The following is a 10,828-nucleotide window of genomic DNA, read 5'->3' on the forward strand; positions in this document are numbered from 1 at the left end:
GGGAGCGCTGGGCGGGAGCGTTGGGCGGGAGCGCTGGCCCCGCCCGCCCCGCGGCGGGAGCGGCCGTGGCGGCCCGGAGGGCTTGGCGCTGCTGCTCCGCTGAACGGGCGCGGAAACACCGCTGGGCGGGAGCGCTGGCCCCGCCCGCCCCGCGGCGGGAGCGGCCGTGGCGGCCCGGAGGGCTTGGCGCTGCTGCTCCGCTGAACGGGCGCGGAAACACTCAGCGGGGCCTGAATGGGAGATGGGTCAGGGGACCGCTTTGGCAGCTCGCTTTCAAGAACAGACTAAATAGCTTTTAGCCTTTAAATAAATAACAAACACAACTAACTTGATATGTTTAATAAGTGAACCAGAGTACCAGACTAATACAAAGCCAGATAAACACTGTCACATAGTATGTAGTGTATCATACCTCATCTAGGATTACTTGATAATAAACAAAATCTCAGTAACTAAAGAGAATAATAATTCGGTTTTGTTAAAGCAGCCCTAAAATCAGATGCAACAGTTGAAATTCAGCACACACCTTACCAGGGGTCTTCAGTTTTCAAAGCTAAACCTTGTCAGAGCAGACATTGCCCTATTAGAACACCTATTTTGTTTTCTTAAACTATGAGATGGTGAGTTTCTAACGAATTCTTAGGAATTGCAACAACATTAGCAATATTCTAAATGAACTACTAATATAAAGCATTACACCTAGTACCTAAATAAAAATATAATGAAAGATAGTTGAAGGCAACAAGCCTAGTACTAAATCAGGACTGATTTGTTACAATTTTCAAAAGGCAGCAACTTAAAAACTTTTTACTTAGTGACTCYGGCAGTCAAATTTCAGCTCAAGCCATGCACACAAGTTTTAGACAGTGCCTTTCTCAAAGCTATTAAAAACAAGTACCCCYAAACTCCCTGTATCAAATCTTTAACCCCCTGTAGCAGCAGTAGTACTTCTATTCTTCTATTTCAGCGCTTTTTTCTTGGAGAGCATTGCTCTGTTTGTTGATAAACACAGTCGCTTTTGATTCCAAGTCTCCCAGCTGCTCAAGTGAAGAGACACATGGATCTTGATCTTTAACATCAGACAGCTTCCACATCTTCTCCCGAATGCGTTGAGAATATCGCAGAGGAGTTGCAATTTGCAGAGCTTTAGCACTGCAGACATTTGCCTCAGGATGCATCTTCCCACTTAGGAAAGAAAACCCAACACTGAACATAGGCACACCATCACACAAGTTATCTCTGCAGCAACTGGCAGAAACAGCAAATCATGATTCCTGTTCAACTCTTTCCCATTCCCATAGCCAAAAGGAAACAGGCCCTTTCCCATTCATCCAGTTAAAACCAGATGTACAACTCTTTTCTTGGGCAAGATATTTTAACCCAGAAAACCTCCCAAAAAGTTCCCAAAGAAAGATTCTTTCCTATTCCATCAGGGGGAAGCTGTTTTTCCTGCTATGAGGGACAGTGGACAGCTGCCGGGATTCCAACTCCATCAGATGTCAAAGCTGAGCACAACTTTCCCTATGTCTGCTATCCTAGAAGAAAACTTATAGTAAAAAAAAAAATAAATTTAAGTATTAGTTAATTTGTACTGAGGTTACTGCCCAGGTTTTTGCCTCAAGGTGCAATTAAGATAATCTTTACAGGACAGTTACATCTTGTTCAACAATTCTCTGTTATATGACATGCATTCTCATCTGCATTTGAAAAGGGGAGGACTGGAGACACCTACTTTATCTAGCTCAGTGTAGAACTGCTACTGCCATGTTGGCAGTGGGACGGAATCCTAAATCTGGAATTTAGGTCTCTGCCACAAAAGTCTGCTTACTCTSTAGTGAACCACTCAAAAAGCAAAACAGTTAGAGTAAACAGAGGAGCTTACTTAACATTACTTCCTTCTAAAGGAAGAGAAAGTGATCCAAAAAATGTTGTTTTTGAGAGCTTTTAACTAGGTATTCATAAATGCAGTGCCTCCCTGTTTCAACAGCACCAGCATTGTTACTGCAGACACTTTCCATGCTTACCTGTAGTAATCTTACCTTTCTAAGTAAGGTGTGGTAGGAGGATTGTATATAATTGAATAAGATGTGTCATTCTCTTTCTCAGGAGAATTAACTGCTTGGGCTATATTCTTTATCCCATCCTCATTTTGCTCTCTTTCGCATTTTCCTTTCTTTTTTGCCCGTTCTTTAGCCTTGTGCTTTTTATTCTTTTTTGGCAAGCTCCCTCCTCTTGATTTTAAGTCTAAATCAAGTTCTTCTTTTTTGATAACCTCACTGCTTGTCTCTGCCTCCTTGTTATCACTCTCTGCTTTTTGGTCATCATCAGGGCAGAAATCCTCCAAGATTTCATGAACCGGCTCTACAGATGAATTTGGTTCCTCGCCGACTTCCACTACCTCACTTAAATGAGCTTCTATCACAGCTCCCCCTAAAAATAAAGCATTTTAGAAAGTACAGCTGCAATTAGTTACAAAGAAAATGTTTTAGAGATAACTTTTATTCTCATGTAGGGCTCTAAGATTTCAGGTAAGTATGCATTGATTCTGAGCCACAACAGTTTAAGTTACTGATAATTTTAGCCACCTTTAAGAATCTGCAATCTGCAAGCTCAGGCTAAGTACACATCCTGAAAAGGCATTCTCTTCCTTTTAAAACGCAGTACTTCACAACAAGTATTTCAGCCATTTTCTGGGTTTATATACTTGAAAGGTTATGTTACATTGAAGGGGAATATTCATGGCTACTTTACTTCCAAAATTAGAATATTTACAGTCTTTAATTGACACTACCCCATAACACAACCACACTTYTGGTAGTGAAGGAGTTTGTGTCAGAGGCGCTAATTTTTGGCTCACAGGAGTATTTCTATTTACCCTTTATCAGGCTGAAATTGTTGGATGACACAGCTTTGATAAAGCTTAAGTAACAAGTTTGAATACAAGAGCATCTCCTATCATTTTAACATGCCCATGTTTAAAAGAATTTGTTTTGCCAAGATTGTTTTCAAAGACAATTAAGTATAAAATGGTCGCAGAAAATTTTCCATGAAATAAATTTTATATCAGTACAAATAGTTTTAAAAGCTTGTGTTGCCTGTCAAATCAGGCATATAACTAGAATAGGGTACTTAGACTTACCATTCTCAGAGTTAAAAAGATTTTCAGTATTTTTTATTATGTCTATTAATATGTGTCGCAGTTCCTCTTTAGGCTGAAAAAAAATTGCACTGTTTTAGAAAAACAATTCCAAAATTAATTATAATTTCAGCTTATTAGATTGGTACAGTAGTTACAGRGACAGTGGAGCAGGCCAGATAATGTTTGTTTATTTAATGTTCTTCAGACTGAAGTCAGAAAACAAGTGAATCCTTGTGTATTCCAAGTGTTTTCTATATTTGGTGTGCTAAAGCTGTATTTGATGCCCTGAAATCTTGCTGATATTAAAGCACAGATATGAAGTCCCTTGGAAAGTGTAAAATTAAGTTCTATTTTGGATTGCTAGTGGGACTAGAAGTCTCAGTCCTTAAATCCTTCCAGGCAGAACATCACAGGATAATATGATGATCTTAAACCTTTCTTCTTTAAAGTAGTATCTGCCATGGTTACAGAGCAAACCAARTCCATTATTTTAATGGTCAGTTAGGTCATATTGCTCTGTTCCTACTATAAAGGTATTTATTAAAATCAGAAGTTTTTGTATTTTTTGTATTTTACATGTCATACTTTCATCCTTGTTAATTGTTAGTCTCAAATTTTAAGGAAAGTTCCTCACCGTTGCTCCTGCCAAAATAGCCTCCTCATAGACAGCAATAAGCTTTTCAAGAGGGCCAATCTGCTCAAGGCGCATACAGCAGATCCAATACTTTGCAAACTTTTTAACACCAGGAATGCTCTGCRTCAGGTCTTCCAACATGGCACGTACTTCATCACCTTGATGTCCCTAAAATCAACACAAAACTAGATATTTAAATGCAACTGACACATTGAGACGCTGTAGTTTCCCTGCTTTTGAACCAGAAAGCAAGTTTTTCTTTTCCTTTGTCAGAATTGTTATTCACCTATTCTTCAAAATTAGAATTATTTATACACTATTGTATCTAGAAGGAGTAGTAAGATGTATAGACACCTTCAGAACTACTTGAAACAGAGTTTTTCAAAAGTACAGACAAGTTTCTGCAAATGCAAACTTGTTTTACATTAATTCATTCTAGCTACTCTTAGTTTATAGTCCTATTACTATTATTACCGTTATTGCTGGTATTGAATAGTCAGCACTTTCTTCAGTTGTTGGCAAAAGCCATATTGCTTGACTTGGGAAACAGTTAGTCCCCTGAATCTGATTGACAAAGGTCTAGCATGCCCACAGAATTTATGGGTTGTCAGGACCTATACGACCAGAATTAAGTAGGTAGGGCTCCAAGTACCTGTTCTGTTAACTGCAGGCATTCACTCAGAGTCTTGTTGACCTTTTCTGTTTCAGCAGCAGAGAATTCTTTTTCTTCACTTTTACACTGGGGTTCCAGAAATACATATGTAGGAGGTCGTCTCATCACTTTTCCTCTGGAAGCCCTCCATTCATCCAGGCGAGCTCTGCATTTAGGAATATTAYGCGCTGAAGTGACAGATGTTTTATCATTTTTTACATTGACTGACAGTAATTAGGGTAAGCCATGCAAAGATATATTTTCCAGATAGTCTGAGTCTTCTTTTAATCCCAAAAGGAATAAAGGTACTTTTAGATCTGCATGGACAATTCAGAACTATTCATATTACTGTCTGCTTCAGGTATGTATCAGGTAGGAACACTTTAATGTCTTCCCTTCCAGCAGCAACAAGACACTTAGGTTACAGACCCTTGTTTTCAAAAGAAAGTAAAAAAAATGCTTCTGAATTATTCATCTGTGTCACCATTTTCCCCCCCAATCCCACTTCCAGATGAAAAACCAGAAATGAATCTCTTGAGACACAAAGCATGGAGAGCAACCCAGAAAAACCCTATCACACAATTTATAAAATCTGAAACTGATTTGAAGTGTAATTCAGTTTTAATATTTCATTTCAACCCCATTCCCTAGACCATCAATTTTTAGTAAATGTGACTTACTACAAGGAGCTCTATATGAGGAATATTAAACAACTTCTAGGCTGTGAATCATATTCCCACCCATTGTCCATGCTGCATTCACCAAACTGAAAAATGTCCCTGACAAGTGCTCTCCTTCTGTAAAGATGCTCCTTTCTATATACATCCTGCCTCAGTATTTTTTTTAAACTGTGACATGCATATGAAATTAATTTACACAATTATCTGTCATGCATAAGGCTGTCACAATACTTAGACTAAAAAACAGCTCCAGCAACATCCATTTTTTAACAGGACAAGTTGTAAGCCTGCAGACCTGCTGCAAGTAGTTTGAATCTCGATTTCTAAGTTTAAGTCTAAAGTTTTAGTCTGCTGTCCTTGGGCGTCAAGTCCAAAGATTAAGCTTTCTATTTTTCAGAGTATATACAGCAAGAAATAGATCAGACTAGATATTCTGGGAGAAAAATCCTGAATAACTTCCAAGATCAAGCTACAACAGTAACTTAGTTACCTTCTCACTTCTGCTGACTCTTTGGGCAGAATAGATTTTCTGTTGACATCAGTTTTAGAATTCTGTCCTGATTTTGTACCAGGAACAACAGAAGTTGATTTTGCTGGAGCTTCTGATCCTGCATCTTCACAAAAACCTGCATGTTTCTTCACGCCCCGCACTCTGAGATCAGGATTGCGAGAAGCAGCCTTCAATGGCAGTGGTCCCTTTCCATCAACCACTTTTGGGACTGTTACTTTCTTTGTTGCCACAGCAAATGTCAGCTGTTTCTTCGGACCAGATTGTGAGTTAGTAGCAGCTTTGTCAGATGGTTTGCTGTGAAATGGCAGGACACCATTTGATTTTACAGACTTGGGGCTGTTTGAGATTTTGATGGCCTTCAGCACTACACTATTGCCTTTCATGGACAAAGAATTTGCTGCTTGTTTGATGGCAGAAGGAGCTAGCTTCTTGTCTGGAAAAGAACTCTCCTCCCCCTCACTTTTTACTGCTTTTCGGAAAGAATTGATCTTGGATTGGATAACTTTGCCACGATATCTGCCAAGAGGTGGTTTCTTTGGTACGCTGATACTTGCATTTTGGTTTTCTCCTATCAAATGCCTCTCTTTAATTCTTTTTAATTCCATTAAGGCCTTGCTAAGTGATACATGCTGAGATTTTATAGCAATAGCTTTATTCTTTGGAGCTTGACCTTCAAGATTGCAGTTTGTCCCTGATACATAACTTTTAAGTGGGATTGTGGAAGAGTCTAAAGTAACATTTGCTTCTGAGCTTACGGTTGATTGGTCCCATGACAACTTATCGGCATTCTCTTTATTTTCCTGAAATCAGAAGCAAATTCATGGAAATGTTAGAAGTATGTTCATGCTGCATGTTGTTTYCAAAGAGGTTTCCACTGATTTAAAGTGCTTAGTAGTAAATGCCAGTTAAAAAGCACCCACGGATGTATAAATATTGAGTAGAGGATTTGCCAACTATTACTGCAGAATTCACATCAAAACTCAAATAAAAATTGCTTAAATTCTGCCTTGAAAGTAAGAAACAAAACTCTAAGAGCAACTGCTGGCTTTTAACTGCTCAATTTAACTTTTAAGAAGAGGTATGAAGTAAAAACTTGCTATAGTCTATATATAGTCAAAAGCAGTATCTCTGTTTGCATACCTCATCACTTAATGGCAGCACCTTTCCTTCACTTGGTGTGGCTAGTCTACTAACACATGGGAGGGAGTAAAGCCTGCAATTAGGGCACTAGGAGATGTTACCAGAAGAGGGAGAATTTTTCTAACTATTGAGCTACAGAATGCTGCAAGTTGAGAAGTTACATCAGTTTTACATGACTTTACTGGAACTCAGCTGTATGTTCTCAGCACAGCTCCTCATGAGAAATGGAGTCTAGTCTTTTCCTCCAAAAAAGATGCTCTACAGCACCTAATTCAGCATTGTCCAAACAGCAGCTTTTGGAAGAGTGAAATATCCAATGGTAGAAAATAACATGTGAATGACACATGGAAATCTGCAGGAGCAGACTTTAAGGAAGATATCTTTGACCTGTAAGAAAACTACATTGCATCTCATTACCTGGTCTGTCATTGAGGCTTAGTAGTTAGATTTAACAAAGCCTACATAACTAGAGATTGAGTGTGAGGACTGTTATTTCAGGAAATTATGTAGCTTAACTCAACTTTAAAAATCACACAAGACGTTTATACAGACCAAAGTATGTCCCTTCAGGAAATTTCTAAAAAAACACTCGACACTTTTATTCTTGCCTTTGGAATTTTCCTCCTCAATGTTCAGTTTTGAAGTTCTAAGTTTTTTGCTTTTCTCCTCAAGTAACTCCAAGTCTCCAATCTTTCAAACCCCAAACTCAATACTATCTAAAATGAACATAGGTCTTATGTTTACTTTTTCCTCACCTTTCCTTGAGAACAGGTCTGGAAAAGAATCTCTATTTTGCATTTTTCTAAGTAGCACAACCATTTGCATCTTAATTCCAGGAAAGTGACATAAAATTATGCAGGGAACACATTCCCTTAAACTCTGATTRGGTATTGGCATCTATTTTTGATTAGTTTTGCCAACACATAACTGAAAAACCATACACACTCAACTGGTAGTTTGTTAATGGTTTGGCATTCTTATAAGTATCCGAGTACAAATATAATTTATTTTATTCTGACAGAATATCTTAGTCAAATTTTAAATAAATTCCATGAAGACTCAAAATGCAGCAAAAAAAAAAAAAAATCTAAGAGTCTTGAGAAAAGTTGTTAAAATTTAAGCATCATTTCAGCAATAATAGTATCATCTCTACCCCTGTCTTCTGTTGGGTACAAACTGAATATCAATATGATCCATTACTGATTGTAATGTGACAGCTTTTCCAAAAGTATATAATAAGCAGTGACCGAAAAAAGTCTCAACAAACTGCACCTTTCCACCTGCAAGCTTCTCATGCTCTGAAAGTCATACAACATAGATATGATTCAAGTAAGTAGAATATTGTAGCCAAGGAAACAGAGTGCCATTGTTATTTAAATATCAGTTAAAAACTTACCATTTCTGGCTTTGGAGATGTTGGGGGCTGTAACTTGTCTTGCAGTTCACTTCTAGTTACTCTCCTAGTTCTGCTGCCAATTTAAAAAAAAAAAAAACCAAAAAAAAAGGTATCTTAAATCATGCAACAAAGGAATGTATTTTTAGAGGATGGTTCAGTTGGCAGTCTGCAAGCTGAACTCACACTGAAGCATTGAAGAGTAGCTTGTACCATTCCTCCAGCAAAAACAAATGGTTAAGCAACCATTGATCGGGACCCAGGCAGGAAAACATCCCTTCTTACACCATAAAGAGCTGTCTAACAGATTGGAATTTACTGCAGGTGTAATTTCTCATGTTCAAGAGTGCRTACCAACTTGTCTGATCTGACATATCTGCTACAGAAGGTCAAGTTTCTAAATGCTGCAGTTGAGGGGAAAGGGGTAGTAGCACAGTGAGTTGAAGCTCTGCTATTACAGTCATGAGCCCAGGCCATTTGAGACAAGTCTGAACAAGGACAAGTAGTTCCTACCACCCTGACAAGGTCCAAAACCCTCAGTCAGGCACCAGAGCTGGCATCCAGAAAGCTACAAAACCACCAAAACCAGTATTGTCTCCTAGCAACTATGAAAATGAGTTGACAACTCAGAAGAAAAACATTTCACTTTAAGGTTACAAATCCAAACTCTTCATCAAGTGCTTTGTGATGTGTTATATATAGGATGTGTCACTATCGCATGTGACTGACAATRAACATTGTAGTTACCAAGTGGTATCTTTGCATCAGATGATCTTAGGGAAGCCAGATGAGATGAAAATGAAGAAACATTAGTGAATATAAAATTAAGAGAATGTAAGCCATATCAGGAATATTACCTGATTGATTTCTGATTTTCTTGAATGGGCACACCTGAAAAGRTCTTCTTTCTCGACAGATATTCTTCAACTTTCTGTCGTCTTTGTTCTAGTGGATTTTARAAAAGATAGACTTATTTAATCTTCACCTAAAATAGCGATGCCAAATTTTGTTTCACAGTCAAGAAGGAAATGCAGCTAGAAAAGCATCAAGGGATTACGAAATATAAACATTATAAATTAAGAAAGTCTTTAGTATTCATATCTCAAGGTCTTACATGTTCTCACATTTCTTGAGAAAGGCCATAATCAAGGGATGGTTGAATGTAATTTCACAGCTACACTAGATGGCTGGTGTGCTTTATTAGGCTAAAAGAAACACAATTTTGTGATGTGAAGAAGTCAGGCTTGCTCCTTCATCTTCACGATGCCTGCCCAGCATTTCACATAGTTACTGTTGGTCCAGCAAGCACRCTTTTCACTTGTGGCAGTAGCAAATACAGCATACATGAAAAACACCGTGCACATGAACCCAGCTGATCACCTGTAAAACAATTTGCTTCTTTTYCACTGTCACTCGGGCATCTGTGCAAATGTTAGACTACTGGTAATGTTGTTAACAGCACAAAGTGATCCTGAAAAGACCCTAAGAACATCAGTCACTGTCCCTCCAGGGATGGTGACTCCACCCTGAGCAGTCCACTGCCATGCCTAATCACCCTTTCTGTCAAGAATTTTCTCCTAATAGCCAACCCTGGCAGAGGTTCGGATTATGTTCTCTTGTCCTGTCACGTGTTAACTGGGAGAAGAGGCCGATCCCCACCTGGCTACACCCTCCTTTCAGGCAGTTGTAGAGAGATAAGGTCCCCCCTGAGCCTCCTTTTCTCTCTCAGTCCCTTCTCACAGGACTTGTGCTCCAGATGCTTTCCCAGCTCTTTGACCTTCTCTGGACAAAGCATACAGAAGGCAGTGTCCATCATCTGCTTCCCAAGGAGCTACCACAACTCGTACAGCGCCGGAGMACCCGCCAAGAGCAGCAAGCTCGGCGGGGAGCTGGGCGTGCATCCCAGAGCCTCCCAGCAACTTTTGCTTCAAAAATGTCTCTCACCGCCCCTCGCACAAACAGCAAAGCACCACCAAAGCAGCTCCGTTGCTTAAACTTGCAGAAGATGAACCTGTCAGAAACTAAATAACCAAAAGAGCRGGAGTCCAGGTCGGCGGTGTACCTGCTGTTTTCAAGGGGATGCTCTTAACGTCAGGGCGTCCCTTGTCAGGAAGGAAGGCTTCCACCCCAGGAACCCTCTCTGAGGCAGGTATAGGACGGATGGAATGGGGTCCGCACCAGCCCCAACCCCGCCAAGGGAAGGTGAAGTCTCGGACTCGGAGCTCACAAGCTCTAAGACCACGACAGCGAGCGCTGCTGCCAAGATCTTCCCGGTGTCCGACCTCGTCCGGGACACCTACCCTCACCTCCCACCGCCCGGAGAGCGCACAGCTCCTCTCTCCAACCGGCTGCCCTGTCACCCGCCGTGGCGATGCGCGAGGCTGCGACAGCGGCCGGTAACGCTCGGCCCCGCGCAGGCAGGCGGGCGGGCGACCGGCGACGAGAAGCGACCCAGTCCCTCAGTGCCCTGCGGTGCCTGGGTGTCCCGGCCTTACCGCGGAATGCAGGCTCCGATCTGCGGCTAGCCGGGAGCTGAGGAGCCGTGCGCGCCGCCATGGTCCCCGCTCAAGGAGCGTTTGAATCGCCCGGCGCCTCCCTGACTGGCCCGGCCGCGGGGCTTGAACTGACCAATGGCGGGAGAGCTCTGCCCCCGCGCCGCTCCGGGGGGGGAACATGGCG

General features: G+C 40.8%; 1 protein-coding gene across 4 annotated transcripts; it reads right to left on the reverse strand.

Annotated features, from left to right (window-relative positions):
- Positions 1-311: 311 nt before the first annotated feature.
- CKAP2 (cytoskeleton associated protein 2) lies at positions 312-10,764 on the reverse strand. 4 transcript variants are annotated; one of them, XM_057367415.1, is made up of 9 exons: positions 10,645-10,764; positions 9,007-9,094; positions 8,153-8,222; positions 5,596-6,416; positions 4,426-4,591; positions 3,774-3,941; positions 3,140-3,212; positions 2,040-2,430; positions 312-1,185 (listed from the first exon to the last, which is right to left on the reverse strand). In XM_057367415.1, exons 1-9 carry the CDS (start codon positions 10,703-10,705, stop codon positions 951-953), a joined length of 2,073 nt encoding a protein of 690 aa, XP_057223398.1. In that variant the 5' UTR covers positions 10,706-10,764; the 3' UTR covers positions 312-950. The 4 variants fall into 4 exon arrangements, with proteins under 4 accessions (XP_057223398.1, XP_057223397.1, XP_057223399.1 ...); XM_057367414.1 differs by having other exon boundaries at positions 8,153-8,225; positions 10,645-10,763; XM_057367416.1 differs by lacking the exons at positions 9,007-9,094; positions 10,645-10,764 and adding an exon at positions 8,336-8,607 and having other exon boundaries at positions 8,153-8,225.
- Between the last annotated feature and the right edge of the window lie 64 nt (positions 10,765-10,828).

Source organism: Malurus melanocephalus, unplaced genomic scaffold (assembly GCF_030028575.1).
Source record: "Malurus melanocephalus ecotype Western Australia unplaced genomic scaffold, MMel_1.1 scaffold_78, whole genome shotgun sequence".
Classification (NCBI taxonomy): Eukaryota; Metazoa; Chordata; class Aves; order Passeriformes; family Maluridae; genus Malurus; species Malurus melanocephalus.